This window comes from Nannospalax galili, unplaced genomic scaffold (genome assembly GCF_000622305.1).
Source record: "Nannospalax galili isolate Female #2095 unplaced genomic scaffold, S.galili_v1.0 scaffold101, whole genome shotgun sequence".
NCBI lineage: Eukaryota > Metazoa > Chordata > Mammalia > Rodentia > Spalacidae > Nannospalax > Nannospalax galili.
In genome coordinates, this window is record NW_008345700.1 from 2082498 (window position 1) to 2099252 (window position 16755).

Sequence of the window (16755 nt, forward strand, 5' to 3'; positions counted from 1 at the left end):
CTAGATTTATGTTTTCTAGAAAAAATTAAAATCTCTTTATTTTTGTTAGTTTTTTGAGGGTCTCCCTGTAGCCCCAGCTGTCCTGGAACTCACTATGTAGACCAGGCTGGCCTTGAACTCACAGGGATCCACCTGCCTCTGCCTCCCGAGTGCAGGGATTAAAGGCGTGCGCCAACACATCCGGCTTATTATTTTTATTTTATGTGTATGCTTGTATTGCCTGCATGTAAGTGCGCCCCTGTCGTGCAATGCTTGCGGAGGTCAGAAGAGGCTATTGGACCCCCTGGGACTGGAGTTATGGACAGTTGTTAGCTGCCAGGTGGGTGCTAGGATTCTAACCCGGGTCTTGGGCAAGAACAACCAGTGTTCTTAACCACTGAGCCGTCTCCCTATGTAGATGAGTCTGGCCTAGAGCTCACAGAGATCTGCCTGCTTGTGGTTCTCCAGTGCTGGGATTCAAGGCTGGTGCCACCATGTCCGGCAGTTGCAACTAGTTTCTAATCATTCCTATTCTTCCTGTAGGGCCTCTTTGGGTGGTAGGAGTTGTAGAAGTTCACACATTCCCCATATCTTTTGTAAACACTCAGCAGGAATTGCTCCTTAGCTGCTTCAGACACAAGTTCAGTTTTTGCATAAGTAATATATTAACATGGTCCAATTCCAAAGTTACAGAAGGTTAAAGGTTAAACAGTGGGACACTGCCCCCCCCCCCATTCTCCAGAGTATCTGCTCTGTCCCTAGGACAAGCTCTGTTAAATCTTCAGGTATCCTTACAGATACAGTTCCTGCAGATATTAGGACAGACTTTAAAATTTTTTTTTAATGTATTGCCTGCATGTATGTGAGTGCACCCATGTCATGCAGTGTTTCGGAGGTCAGAAGAGAGCTTCGGATTCCCCTGGAACTGGAGTTAAGGACGGTTCGTAGCCATGTGGGTGCTGGGAATCGAACCCGGGTCCTCTGAAAGAGCAGTCAGTGCTCTCAACCTCTGAGCCATCTCTCCAGCCTAGTCACTATATATACAGCAAAACAAAAACCACAAGGCATATAGAAAATGACATCTGAAAAGGTCCAAGCATGAACAAACTAGTGTTTTATATTTTACAGCTGCATTCCTCTACCTCCTTCAAACCACTGAACACAGACTACATACCCCTCACAGAGGTGGTTTCCAAATTCCATATCCACCAAACTATTATTATTACATTGAATTTTGGCAAAAAGATATTTACAAAGTGATTAAAAAATCTTATTTATTTTTATTATTTTATGTGTGTGTATTGCCTGCACGTGTGTGTTGCCTGCATGTGTGTAAGTGCACCAGTGTCGTGCAATGCCCTCAGAGGACAGAAGAGGCCATCTGATCCCCTGGAAGTGGAGTTTCAGACAGCTGTTAGCTGCCATGTGGATACCAGGATTTGGACCCAGGTCTTCTGCAAGAACAGCTGTGTTCTTTTTTAAAAAAATATTTTATTATTTTTATCTTATATGTATGAGTTTATTGCCTGCATGTATGTGAGGCACCCATGCCATGCAATGCTGCAGAAATCAGAAGAGAGCTTTGGATTCCCCTAGAACTGGAGCCAAGGACTGTTGTTCGTAGCCATGTGGGTGCTGGGAATCGAACCCGGGTCCTCTGAAAGAGCAGTCAGTGCTCTCAACCTCTGAGCCATCTCTCCAGCCCCTAGGACAGACTTAATTATTCATAGACAAAATTGGTTTGGAACAAAAGCTTTTAAAGATTCTTAGGATGCTCTGAAATCAACTGCATTAGATTTGAAGTTATTTTAAATACAAAGCATGTATCTCACATTTCTGTGTACTTTGCTATTGAGAAAACAGGTGTTCATTAGTAGTGACAGGCTCACTGATCATAAGTTTAGATTTGGACATTTTTGTCTGCTTGCTTCAGCCAGAAAGTCCTTTTTTTTGAAGCAAGACTGGCCAAAGCAATTTTAGAGTTCTATTTTTATGGCTCCCATTGTGTTGCATGGAACTGGTGTCACAGCCATGCGTGGGCTTCGTTGAAATAGCAGAAAGCCTGTTCTCTTGGTGTATGGAGTGCAGCAGTTCTGTGTGGGGCTGGCTCTGGTCTCAAACCTGGCATGATTTGGAGGGTCTGATAGTTATTAAGAAGCACTTGACATTTGCCTTTGGCATTTGTTCATTCTTGAGATCCCTGGCTGGAATCATTCATTTTATCAGTGATTGTGGGTCATCTCCTGTGTGCCAGGCACTGTTCTAGGTGCATGTGTTAGTAGGGAACAAAACTATGGCCTTAGGAAGCTAACATTGAAGGGACAGACAGAGCATCTTACTAGGTAAATGTTGGTAAGTGCAGCAGAGCAGGGGAGTAGGCTTGGAGATGTCAGGGCTAATAGAGTGCTGTTGTTCCAGACAGGGTGTTCAAGTAGTGTCCACTAAGATGAAGACCTGGACAAAGATCTGAAGAATCTAGGTGTAGCTGGAGTGTATCGAAAAGGGGTTCCATATGCCCACCAGGGAGCTTGTCAAAAGCGTTCCCATTTGAGGAACAGTGATGCCATTTGTGCAATGTGAGTTGAGCTAGGGGGCGGGGGCTATTGGTGGTAGGAGGGGAGGTCCAAGGGGTAGAGGGAAGCCATGCTGGGTCCACACCACCTTCCTTGTGGGTGGTATTAATTACCCTTTCTGTTGCTATGATAAAACACCATGACCAAAGAACTTACAGAAGGAAGAGTTTATTTGACCTACAGTTTTAGAGTCCATCCCGGTAGGGGCAGCTAGAGCAGAAAGCTGCAAGCTCACATGGTCCAGCAGGCACAGGAAACAGAGACAAACTGGAAATGGGGCAGGGTTAGAGCGCATCCCTAAGGACTGCTTCCTCCAGCAAGGCCAAACCTGCTAAATCTCCCAACACAGTGCACTGTCTGGGGACAGAGTGTTCACATACTTAGAACTCATGGGGGGCATCCGCATTAAAACACCATGCAGGTAGAGGAGACATTGCCGTTTTTAGAGAAATCACTAGAGAGTCTATCAGCGGCCTGGCCTGTTCCCGGTACCAGTTTAAATTGAGTAGTTAAACTGAGCAGGAGTGAAGAGGAGCAGCAGCAGTGGCCCCCAGTGTATCAGTGACCTGCCAAGTAAAGGGGTGACCGTGGAGTCTGTCGGGGTGGGGGCAGTGGCCAAGGTGGCAAGTGACTGGACTTGAGCTCTGCTAGGCCAACACAACAACACAAAAGTTGGATTTCATTGGCTAAGATTGCATTTAGTGGCAGAGAGCCGAAAACTCAGCTACAGGAGCTTAAACAGGCACCAGTGTGTGTTTCTTAAAAAATAAAGTGTGTCTGAGGAAGCTCAGCAATAGCATCAGGAACCAGACGCTTTCTTACATTTGCTTTGTAAGGCCCTGTCTGCGTTCTTGCCCATTTTTTAGTCATATGTCTTGTTGATGTGCGTCAGTTTCTTAAATTCTGGATACTCTGTTCTTATCAGATAGATGGTAATTTGGTAAAATTTTTATTTCTCTTATTTATTTGTTTATTTTGGTCTTTTTGAGACAGGGTCTCCCTGTAGCCCCAGCTGGCCTGAAACTCACTGTGTAAACCAGGCTGGCTTTGAACTCACGGAGATCTGCCTGCCTCTGCCTCCCGAGTGCTGGGATCAAAGGCATGTGCCAAGATGTCCAGCTTCTGTCTGTTTTTGAGACAGGGGCTTGTTATAGGGCTCTGGCTGGTCTAATATACTAGGTAGCCCAGGCTGACCTTATACTCTAATTCTCTTGGCATAGATTTCCAAGTGCTGGAATTATAGGCATGGCTCATCATGCCTGCTCATGTGTGTATGTGTGTCTCTCTGTGTGTTGTGTATGGTGTAAGTGTGTGCGTGGATGTGCACACCCATACATGGGCATGAAGATGCCAGAGAAGAACACCATGTCCTCTATCACTCCCTGCCTCTTCATTCCCTTGAGGCTGCATCTCTAATCGAACCTGAGGCTCAGTGCTCCTGTCAGGCTGGCTGCGCAGCAAGCTCTGGGGACCTGCCTGTCTCCACACTCCAGTGCTGAGGTTTTGGACAGGTTTTGCTTGGGTGTGGGACATTGAGACTCGGCTCCAAATGCTTGTACAGCAAACATTCTTACCCACTGAACTTCGTCCCCAGTTCCCTGACTCATAGTGCCCTTCAAAGCACAATAGCTTTAAATTTGAGGAAGTCTAATCTTGTCTATTTTATCTTTAGTTGCGGTGAATTAGATGTCTAATCATCTACTGAATAATCCAAAATCACAAAAATGTACTCCTGTTTTTTCTTTACAGAATTTTAGTTGTAGCTGTCACACTGAGGTCTGGCCTGTGTTAGTGTGTGGTTAAGGTCAAGGTCTGATTCTTCTTTTGCATGTGGATACCCAGCATGTTGGTTGAAGAGAATAGTATTTTCCCATTGAATAGGGTTGACATCCTGGTTGAAAACTAGACTTGTTTGTGTACTTTCATTTATGAAATCTATGTCAGTGTCTGTCTTATGCCAATACTATACAGTTGTGATTATTGAAGTTTGTACCAAAACTTCAGTTCATGAACTATGGATCTTTCAGCTTTGCCAACATAGCATAAAAGCAGCCATAAAAAATCTTTAAGGGAATGAATGTGTGAAATTTGGATTTCATATGATCTTCAGGTCATGAAACACTCAATAGTCACCTGTTCTTGGAACTTTGACCAGCTGTGGGTCTGCACTGCTTCCCACTGCAGAAAGGCTTCTCTGGCCAAGGCTGAGAGCAGCACCAGTCTACTGGTGAAACATAAATGTGTGGATGGCAGTCTGACAAACATGTCCGTTTAGCAAAGAGCAGTAGTAGGCTCTGACCTAGGCTATGACCTCCCTCTCCTCCTGGTGCCCTCCCACTCCCCAGCCAAGGGCTTTTGACCAGGTTTACGGTACCAGACATGAATTCCCTCCTGTGGAGCAGGCCTCAACTCAAATCAGAAAGTGGTTGGTTACCCCTATAACCTTCATGCCATTATTGCATCAGTGGTTGCATCTTGCCTGGCAGGTCAGTATTGTAGTGTTCAGGGCCCAGCGCAGGGTAAGACCATTGATGCCTTTTTTCCCCCCTGCCCTGTCTAGCAGCTTCTGGTATTTAAAACTTGCTAGCTAGGAGGACATTTTCAGATCAGATCCATCTTGATTTCTCTCTGTTCTACAACCAAAGTATGTTATATTTTAAGAAATAGTCTTACCATCTATAGTTATGTTAGGCAACCAGGAGCAATGGTAATAGCCTTCATTGTTTTGGGGCCTTCTGGGGCCTCCCTGGCACTGCAATTTTCATTTAATGACCCATATCCTCTGCGGAAAGTGTTGTCCATCCATGCAGGGAACCTGTGTTCAAACTCCCTCATTTTTTTTTTTTTTTTCCCGGAGCTGAGGACCTAACCCAGGGCCTTGTACTTGCTAGGCAAGCACTCTGCCACTGAGCTAAATCCCCAACCCCCAAACTCCCTCCTTTTTAAAAAATAAAATAAATATATACACATACATATATTTAATTTTTATTTTATATGTATGAGTGTTTTGCTTACATGTATGAAGTGCATCATATTAGTGTCTGGTACCTACAGAGGCCAGAAGAGGTCATCTGATCCCCTGGAACTGGAGCTAACAGACAAGTGTGTTCTGGGTCCTCTGCAAGAGCAGCCATCACGTGTGTGCGCATACACCTACGGAGTCCTGAAGAGGGCATCGAATCCCCTGGAGCTGTAGTTACAGACAGTTCTGGGTCTCCATGTGGGTGCCGGGGATAGAACCTGGATCCTCAGCAGTAGCAGCCAGTGCTCTTAACCACTGAGCCATCTCTCCAGCCCCCCCAAGGTGTCACTCTTTGAGAGAGTATACCGTGTAATTCTAAATGAGTTGGTGATCCATTTCTTTAAAAAAATCTGAGCTGTGCATAGTGGCAGAGGCAGGCAGATTGCTTGAATTCAAGGCCAGCCTGGTCTACATAGTGAGTTCTGGACCAGCCAGGGCTACACAGTGAGACCGTTTCTCAAGCAAACAACCAAAAAGAAACAAAACTTTCTGAAAAAGTCTTTGTGTAGCAACACTCTTATGTAAACAGGACTTGGCAAAAGTTAGAGGGCAGCTGTTGAGTAATTGGAAGCACCAGATCCCTGCCTGTGGGTGTACAGCCTCTAGACCTCAGCTCTGCCCACAGCAGAACTTGGGGTATGTGCGTCATCACCAGGTGTGTGTGTGTGTGTGTGTGTGTGTGTGAAAGTCAGTGTGTGAAGGAATGCTTTTAGATTCCTTGAGTGGTCCAGTCCACCTCTCAGAGTGGAATTACAATTTTAAAGGCATAATCAGCATAATTCTAAAGATCAGATTGTGGATGAGTGGGCCTAAATTCATATTTTTGGAATTAGTTCTTTGATAATTTAAAAAATGTGTTATAGCGTCCTACAGAGTCCTCGATTTACATGCCCCTTACAGCTCTGTGTAGATTGCTTCACTGCATAGTAAGTAGAGCCTGCAGAAGCTTGTTTTCATTTTGAAGGTGGCATTTAAATTGGTTAAAGAGGGGCTGGACAGATGGCTCAGTGGTTAAGAGCACTGACTGCTTTTACAGAGGACTTGGGTTCGGTTCCCAGCACCCACATGGTGGCTACAAACTATCCTTAACTTCAGTTCCAGGGGAATCCGAAGCCCTCTTCTGACCCCTGAGGCATTGCATGACACGGGTGCACTCACATACATGCAGGCAATACACTCGTACACATAAAATAAAAATAATAAATAAAAATATTTAAATTGGTTAAAGAGCCAAGATGGTTTTTATCTGTTGATAACAGTTCTTCCCAGAGCAAGGCAATTCCTTTTCACTTGGCTTTCCTGTAGAACAAGTTAGTCTGTCTTGTCTGCAAAATCGATGTAAACTAAACTCTATAGTGAATTGAGTCCAGTTTTCTTATTGAATAGAATGAGACAGAAAAGTGATATTTCAGACAAGGACCTTGGCTGAGTGTGGTGGTGTGGGCCTGCATGCCAGTGCTGGAGGACTGAGCCTGAGGCAAGAAGATCTTGAGTTCCAGGAGAGAGGGGGCTAATATAGGGAGTTGCAGGCAAGCCTAGGATGGAGGGAGGAGGCATAGAGGAAAGGGGCGGGAAGGAGTAGAGGAAGGGGAGGAGGGAGGGAGGGAGGGAAGCGGGGAAGGATTATTCCAGAACTAAGTTGGATGATGCATGCCCAAAACAAGGGCAAGATTTACCATTTTGACTTTTTCCCATCACTTCAGTTTAAAGGGCCAGAATACCAGTTGGAGAATATTGGTAAGGAATAGGGTTGAAAGGTAGCCTGAGGTCAGAGTTATTCTCTGAGACCTGGTCTTGCTAGATATATATCCCGAGCTGACCCCAAACTCGGGATCCTCCAGTCTCAGACTCCTGAGGTCTGCAGAATTGTAATACCTAGGGTCTTGTTAAACTAGCCTGACAGATCTTTTCTGGAGTTCTGACTTTTTACACTTGTTCCCTGTAGAATACATCTTTCAGGGAGTGTACGTGAGGAATTTTCACTTTCTGATAGTCCTGATTAGTGCCTTCCTCACTGGGGTATTTTGAGGGCACCCTCTTACCCTCACATTTTTTTTTTTTTTTTTTTTTTTTTTTTTTTTTTTTTGCCAGCCACCCAGCCAGCCCAACTCTAAGCAGGCATATAGACCAGGGTGGCCTTGAGCTCACAGAGATCCGCCTGCCTCTCCCTCCTGAGTGACCCTCACACTTTAAAGGAGAGCATTCAGCGTGGTAAGAGGAGGTGCTTTTGTAAGATCTTAGATGCACTAGTCTGAATTGTAAAACAGGTATAAACATTTTTTTAAATTTATTTTATGTGTATGAGCGTTTAGTCCACCCAGATCATACAATACCAGCGGAGGCCAGAAGAGGGCATGTATTTCCTGGGACTGGAGTTAGGGAAAGTTGTTAGCCACCATACAGGTCCTGGGAACTGAACCCAGGTTGAGGAGGAGCCAGCGCTCTTAACTGCTGATCCATTTCTCCCTCAAAGCTGTTATTTTAGAGAAGTTGATTCAAAGAAAAAAAATTGTAGGGCTTTTAGAATGCATAATGTATCAGATTACATATACACTTTAGTCATTTTTAGAAATAATAATAGATTTAAGAAAAATGGAACAGTATCACTACTTTAGTAGCAAGGAGATTGCATTTCATAGAAAACATACTTTAAGTAAGACTAGCTACTATTGGAGACTATATACTAGTAAAATTTTATGATTAGAGACTATTGGGTGTCTAAAAGGTTAAAGTTTTTTTTTCCTAGAAAGTATTTAGCTTGCTGGAAAATGATTCTGGATGAGTTCAGAAGAGAAAACTTGAAATTCATGCTTTTCTCTGATTGAACATGATAGTCTGCACCGTTTTTGACAGTAATGTCTTGGTAATGAGAGTCTGTGACGGTTTCGATAAGACCAATAAGTCATGTATGTGCTTGTGCCACAGCTTGTGTGTGTGTGTGTGTGTGTGTGTGTGTGTGAAGAGGACAACTTCTGGAGGTTTAACCCTTGCCTTTCCACCTTGTTTATGAGGCAGGGCTTCTCCCCGCTTCCTGCATGTTCCAGGTTAGCTGACCCGCAGGCTTGCAGGTGACTCCCCCAGAACTGCTGGGATTGCATGTGCACTGTTGAATCTGGCTTGTAACATCAGTTCTAGGGATTGAACGCAGGTCCTTAGGCTTGCAAGACCTGCACTTTTACTTGCTAAGCCAACGTCCTGGGTTCTTTACAATTGTTTTTACCAGACCAGAGAATTTTAGCTGAGGACACTTTTCTGTTCTCCCTTGTACAGCTTTGCCATTTCTACTTTTCTTTGATCCCTTGGTTTTAGGAATTCAGGTGTAAGATTAGGATCTTTGTTGTTTTGTTACAGGAAATTCTTCAGATAGCAGAGACAAGCGAGAGCAGAAGCTTGGCTCTGCTGTCTCTTACCTCATGCATGAGGTCCCAGTTAAGCAACAACTATTAAGTTCTGGGACCCCAATCAGATGAGGATTTTATAGTCAATTTAATGTCACCATTTTATGAGTAGCACGTGGGCCCTATGTTTCTTCACATGATAGGCCATGTAATCTCAGGAAATTCCTTCCTGAGTTTATTTGGCCACCATATTTGTTTTTTGTTTTTTTTGGTCTTTTTTTTTTTTTTTTTGACCAGCTGCGAACATACTTTTAAGTAGATATCCTGGCCGTGAGTCAGGATGTCTGCCACCTGTTTACTAATTGGACTGGAGCCCAGTTAGCTTACAGAAATCAGATATCATCAGCAGAAGTTTACATTTCTGACATTTGGTCTACACTTTTCTTAGATTAATTGAACCAGGTGCCTAATTAAACCATTTGGTGAGCTTTGCATTCTTTTAGTTCTACATCTTTATCAACAGTCAGACATAATGAGTGGAAAGCACCACAGTGCTTCAAGTTGTCACAGAGTAACAGAACATCTCAGGGTAGTGAGAACACCATAGAGCATCCCAGGGTGACATTTCAAGGTATCACCCAGTAAGTAAAACAAAGGAACCTTTAAATGGCCTAAGCTTATCAGGACATTATACAAGAATGCAGCTAGTTGTAAAAATAGAGGTTTGTTTTTTCCTTGTCAGTTTATCTTATGAATCTAAAGTTCAAGAAGTCAGTTGTGGTAAATTTCTTTAATGGATTCTCCAAGAGACTCTTTGTGGAACCCTGTACATCACTGGGTACTGTGTGCTAGTGACGAATACATGATGTGGTCTTCCCTCCATCCCCACTCTGGGGAACATAATTCAAGGAGAACTGCTCAAGGAAGTGCTGGCAGGACCTGGAGAAGGGCCATTGGTGAACGAGAAGATTTCCCAGGCCCTCAGGGCCTCAGGCTAAGTGGAAACTGCAGAATCATGCATTCTCATTTTATTGTTGAGATTGGCATTCTGTCTTTAAGTCAGAATGTGATAAACTTTGACTAAGTCCAAGGTAGCAGGTCTTGAGAGGTGAGGACATATTGTTTGTTGCTAACTTTATTCTTTTAGTTTGTATCATGTATCAGAGAGAGAACTAGAGCTAGAGAAACTTTTTCCAACTGATTTCTATCACTTCAAAGAAGATGGATATGTGTTCCACGAGCCTTGCTAGTTCTTCATCAGCTATGTGGAATTGGTGAATTGCTGTGAAGCTGTTGATTTTTGTTTCCTTTATTCATGTGTATATGTGTATGGTGTGCATGTGTGGGACATGTATTTATGGGTGTGTGTGGGCATACATGTATTTATGTGTATTTGTGTGCATGTGTGGGTGCACATGTATTTATGGATGTGTACATGTGTAGTGCAAGTACTTATGGGTACAGGTGCGTGTGTGGGCACACATGCATCTATGGGTGTGCGTGTGCAGCCATCTTCTGAGGCTAGAAGTACAGGCAGCTGCCACTCCTACGAGGCATTTGCATAGGTTCTGGTGATTTGAACTCTGTTGCTCCCCTTGCTTGCACAGCAGGCGTTTAACCCACTGAGCCATCTTCCCAGCTTGCTTTTTCTTTTCCCTTAAACTCCTGTTGGTTGCCATTCCCTCTCTGTTTCTACTAAGTAGTCTGCACTTTGGAGCCTGCACTGTAATTTGTTTGTTTTTGGTCTTTTTGAGACAGGGTCTCTCTGTAGCCCCAGCTGTCCTGGAACTCACTTTGTAGACCAGGCTGGCCTTGAACTCACAGAGACCTGCCAGCCTCCTGAGTGCTGGGATTAAAGGTGTGCGCCACACTGTAATTTTTTTTAAAATAAATAATTATATTGAGAATTTCATACATGCATATAAGGTGTTTTGATCAAATCCATGCCCACTCCCTCCCCTCCAACTCCTCCCATATCTCCACATCACTTTTTTTTCTGATAACTTTATGTACTTAATGGCTTAGAGGTTGAAAACCATTGCTGGTCCTCCAGAGGACCCAATTTTGAGTCCTAGCTCCACGCTGTAGTTTTTTTAGAATTTTTATTTATTATTTTTATTTTATGTGTATGTGAGTATTGCCTGCATTAGGTAAGTGCACCTGTGTCATGCAATGCCCGCGGAGGTCAGAAGAGGCTGTCAGATCCCCTGGGACTGGAGTTATGGCTAGTTGTTAGCTGCCATGTGGGTGCTGGGATTCGAACCTGAGTCTTCTGCAAGAACCAGTGTTCTTAACTGCTGAGCCATCTCTCCAGCCCCTCCACACTGTAATCTTTAACCGCAGTAATAATCGGCATGTTGACATGCTGCTTCTGTCAACACATACCTCATAAAGTTGTCACAACCCGAAGGGACCTTGGGAATGCTTAGTTTAGGAGGCCTCATTCTCCACCCAGTAGGCATGGCAGTCCTTCTTCCTGAAGGTAGGTGAGGCCTGCTGCTCTGGGCAGCCACATACTAACTAACTGATCCTGGTGGGCCCATCAGAATCACTTTACCATGCTGGCAGTGTTAGCAGAGCCATGTCAATTTTGGTTGGGAAAGTTGAACTCACAGAAAGGGGACTTGGTCCCTGTTAGACCTCTCAGGTCCCTGCTTGTTAGGTTTCGAGGTGAAGATTCTGTTTGAATCTGAGGTTGCTGACAATCTCAGATCATGAATATTTCTGTTCTGACCATAGGTTGTAAGGCCACTGAGTTGGTGTTTGTCCACCTTTTCACCCCTCTCTACTAAGGAGTCCTTTTAGGAACAGCAAGTTATGTTGGTAGTAGTGACACTTTTTTTTTTTTTTGGTCTTTTTGAGACAGGGTCTTCCTGTAGCCCCAGCTGTCCTGGAACTCACTATGTAGACCAGGCTGGCCTTGAACTCACAGAGATCCACCTGCCTCTGCCTCCCAAGTTCTGGGACTACAGGCATGCCCCATCACTGCTGGCTGTAGTGGCACTTTTATCTTGGGGCTGATCAACAGCTATCTAATTGGTCTTAAAGCTTGCTCAGTGGGAGGGAACTATGTTTACAGTGTGGGACTGTAAACATAGCCAAATACAAATGTCTGGAGAGGTCATAGATCCTAGGGAAAACCTTACATGTCATATCCCTAAACATGTAATTTCTTACTGTATGCTAAATATGGGTCCCTATATTTACAGACAAGAACACCTGTACCACTCATCAAAGAAGCTCTTTTTTTCTTTTTTTTGAAACAGATGGAGACTATTACAGAGTTTCACAGCTGGTCAAACACAGAGAATAAGTGTTTGTGAGATGCCCAGCCCTAAGTGACATATCTACAATGGAACCTCTACACCTAAGGCTCATGGAACATAATGGAACCAGGGAATTGAGAGAATACTAATATATTTCTCAACTCTCGATGCTTCCTTATGTAGCAGAGGGCGATGCACACAGAAGGCCACAACTGGCCAAAGTGTAGAGAATAAGAAACTGCAGGGTGTGTGCCCCTGGATAGGACGCCTATATTAAACCTCACCCACCCAGGGCTCAGGGACCATTGTGAAAGAGGGGGCGGCAAGATTGCAAGAGCCGGGGTGGTGGATGACCACAAGGAAACAGTTTTTCAGACAGCTGAGAACTTGCTCATATGAATTTATAGCAGTGGTGACAACAAGCACAAGACTCATGGAACTCAAACCAGACAGAATCCCAGCATAGCATGGGTAGATGGCAGGAGGCCCCAACCTTAGCTGAGGAACTATTGGCAGCTGATCACTCCTGGGTGAGGGAGAGTTGGTCTTCTTTAAGGGAGTGATGCTAGATTGGCTGACCAGGTTCCAGTGGATAGACTTGTACCAGGGGACATCAGGGGACACAGACTTAACTTGATAGGCCTTAACATATATGACAGAATGCATGAAATCTGGTGGGCGGGGGTAATGGGGGGTGCAGGTAGGGGAGAGAATCTAAATATGATTAAAATGTGTTGTACGAAATACACAAACATGCAACAAAAATATATATATTGAGAAAAATCACCATAAAAATATCTGGCTACCAATTATCCATGTGGGTTTTTAAAAATGAACGTGTGAGACAATCACTGTAATCATGACCTTCTAAGGGGAAACTTGTTTTCTTTTTTTAATTTATTATTTTTATTTTATGTGTACGAGTGTATTGTCTGCATGTATGTGAGTACACCAGTGTTGTGCGGAGGTCAGAAGAGGGCTTCAGATTCCCCTGGAACTGGAGTTAAGGAGGGTTCGTAGCCTGTTGCCCACCTGGCCTGGAACTTGGTATGTAGATCTACCTGCCTCTGCCTCCCAAGTGCTGGGATTAAAGGCATATACCACCATGATAAACTATTCATTTTGGGCTTTTTTTCAGTCCTTTTGAAACAGGATCTCTTGTAGCCCCAGCAGGCCTGGAACTCCCTATGTAGGTCAGGCTGGCCTTGAACTCATAGAGATCTGCCTGCCTCTGCCTGAGTGCTGGGATTAAAGGTGTGCACCACCACGCCTGGCTGTTTTCTTAAAATAATAGAATCATAATAAATATTTAAAAACTGTTCAGAAACCACTTTTAGCCAGTATCATCTTTGGAGGTTTATTTCCTCAGGTGTTGTGCATTGCAGTTCACCCTTATCTACCATCAGAGTTACTTCCTTTTTATGGCCAAGTAGTTTTCTGCTGTTTGACCGTGGCGTCGTGTTAACCTTGCACTGGGTGAAGGATGTTTGCTAGGCTTCTGTGTGAGCATTGCTGCAGTGAGCTGTGCATGAGGTCGGCACAGTGGAGCCTGCTCTCTGTCCTACTCAGGACTTGCCATTCCCTATATAATCTAAACCTGGGTGCTGCATGTTTGTTCTGGTTGGAGGTCACAGGGGAGATAGTATGGTCACCCAGTTGAGACAGAAATTCTGCATGTTGGTAGTGCTTCCATTTTGTCTTTAGGACAAGTCCTGTATCCAGAGCTAGCTGTGAGGAGGCAGACAGTGTAGCTTTTATAGGGCCGTGTTTCTAAGAAGGGGAGCGTGAAGTTTTGGGAGGTGATCAGCAGCATGGCTTGCCAGGAAGAGTTCGCTTGTGAAAGCCGTGAAAGGAAACACTCGCTGGCCCTGGTGCTGAAGACTCCTCTGACATCACACTCGGACTCTGGTTCTGTTCTCTGCTGAGAACCCCTGCCCAGTGTTCTTGGCTCTACCGTTGCCTGTTTTACTCCCTGCCTGAAGTTCCTTTTGGAGGCTATATTGTCGGGCTTTGTGCAATTTTAATAGTCCTGTGTACTTCCAGAAGCCTGAAAGTTGAATTAGGAATTAAATAGACTCAGGATTTTGCAAGTTGGTTTTTAATTTTCTTTGGAATTAGTACCCTTACCCCCATCCCCAGTTGAGTGGTCCTCTGATTTAGTTTAGTTGTTTGTATTTAGTCTCATGATTTGGAGCTTTCTTTTCTACCTTATTCAATTGTGCTGACTTTGAGGACATCTAAAGGTATAGATTGGGTGGAAAGGAAGCACTGTAGTTTGCTTTCTTTTTTTAAAAAAAATAATTTAAATATTTTATTTATGATTTTTATTTTATGTGTATGAGTGTATATTGCTTACATGTATTTAGGTGCACCTATGTTGTGCAATGACCGAGGAGGTCAGAAGAGACCATCGCATCCCCTGGAACTGAAGTTACAGATGGTTGTTACCTGCCATGTGGGTGCTGGGAATCAAACCCAGGTCCTCTGCAAGAACAGCCAGTGCTCTTAACCACTGAGCCTTCTCTCCAGCTCCTAACCATGTGACTCTTTGAGAACAGAAGCAGCTTGGTACACATGTACAGTGTACAGTTCTGTGAGCTTTGACTAACCCATTCATCTTGTGATTACCATGATCAGGATTGATAAATTTAATTTTATTTATTATTTTATGTGTAGAATAGTATCACATTATTGTGTTTCATTGAGTGTCTTATTTGTCATAACCCCTGTCTCTGTGGTCAACCCCTGCTGAGAAAGAAAAGAAGTTGGTAATCAAGCTGTAACATGCCATTGGTTGTAAGATGCTGTCCTAACTGGTTTCCTATTGCTGTGATAAAACACTCTGACCAGCCGGATGTGATGGTGCACACCTTTAATCCCAGGCAGGTGGATCTCTGTGAGTTCAAGGCCAGCCTGGTCTACATAGTGAGTTCCAGGACAGCTGGGGCTACAGGGAGACCCTGTCTCAAAAAGACAAAAAAAAACCCCCCCCAAAAAAACCACTCTGACCAGTACCAACCTGGGGAGGAGTTTTATTTCATCTTTGTTCTTCCAAGTAACGTCATCCCTCCCTGTCCTGACCCCAACCTGCCCGCATGCAGTGTAGTGGTTCATTAGTAGTAGCCAAGAAGTACTTAGGAATGAATGAAATACTGAAATAAATGAAGTGACTATGTCCATACATGTTAATTTCCTTTCCTTTTTGTTTTCAGAAAGAAGGAACTCTCAGCCACCAAGAAAGACCGTGTGAATCATTGTCTGACCATATGTGAAAACATTGTGGCACAGTCTCTCAGGTAATTGTATATTGAACTTTGTGAAGTCCTTAATGACCTCTTATGGCCTTTGCTCCCCTAATGTCTTTAAGACAATCATTCATTTAAGCTAAGCACACACCTGTCAGTCATCTCAGCACTTGGGGAGCTGAGGCAGGAGGAACTTGAGTTTGTTATTAGCCTGGGCTACACAGGAAAACCTTGTCTTAAAAATGCCTTTGCAAGGGGTATGGGGGCACACACCTTTAATCCCAGCACTTAGGAGGCAGAGGCAGGTGGATCTTTGTGAGTTCAAGGCCAGCCTGGTCTACATAGTGAGTTCCAGGACAGCTGGGGCTACAAGGAGACCCTGTCTCAAAAAGACGAAAAAAAAGTGAAAAAAAAAAAGCATTTGCGGGGCTGGAGAGATGGTTCAGCGGTTAAGACCACTAGTTGTTCTTGCAGAAGACCCGGGTTCAAATTCTGGCACCCACATGGCAGCTGGCAACTGTCTGTGGCTCCAGTCCCAGGGGATCTGACAGCCTCTTCTGATCTCTGCGGGCATTGCACGACATGGGTGCACTTACCTACATGCAGGCAATACAGGCATACACATAAAATAAAAAATAGTAAATGAAATTAAAAAAAAAATGCATTTGCTGGGGCTGGAGAGATGGCTCAGTGGTTAAGAGCACTGCCTGCTCTTGCTGAGGACCTGGGTTTGATTCCCAGCACCCACATGACAGCTATGAATCATCCTTAACTCCAGTTCCAGGGGAATCCTAAGCCCTCTTCTGACCTCCGCAGCATTGCACAACACAGGTGCACTCACTTAAGTGCAGGCAATACACTCATACACATAAAAATAAAAAAGAAAGCCGGGTGTGGTGGCACACACCTGTAGTCCTAGCACATGGGAGGCAAAGGCAGGTGGATCTCTGTGAGTTCAAGGCCAGCCTGGTCTACATAGTGAGTTCCAGGACAGCTGGGGCTACAGGGAGACCCTGCTTCAAAAAAACCAAAGGAAAAAAAAATAATAAAAAAAATGCATTTGCTGTAAGGATGCTCTCACTTTACTTCTGGCTGTGTGTCCAGACCTCTTCATGGGCAGGGTTTCCTTGCTGTGATCTTCTGTAAGAGAGTTTTAATTACGATGATTGAACACCATGTTGGTAATTAATTTGTACTCCTTAAACTTTTTAAATGCACTGTGTGTGTAGGTCAGAGGGTGGCAGTTAGCAATCTCCTTCTGTCATGTGGTCTGGGGATAGCAGCAGTTGTCTTACCTGCTCAGCCTTTTTGTGGCCCTAGGTCACATTCTTG

General features: G+C 44.2%; 1 protein-coding gene across 2 annotated transcripts in view; it reads left to right on the top strand.

Annotated features, from left to right (window-relative positions):
- Htt (huntingtin) overlaps positions 1–16755 on the top strand; it is a 144412-nt gene that overhangs the window by 1209 nt on the left and 126448 nt on the right. For both annotated transcript variants that reach the window (XM_029567695.1, XM_008841869.3), the window contains exon 2: positions 15391–15474. In XM_029567695.1, the coding sequence (XP_029423555.1) occupies positions 15391–15474 (84 nt within the window). The remainder of the gene's footprint in view (positions 1–15390; positions 15475–16755) is intronic.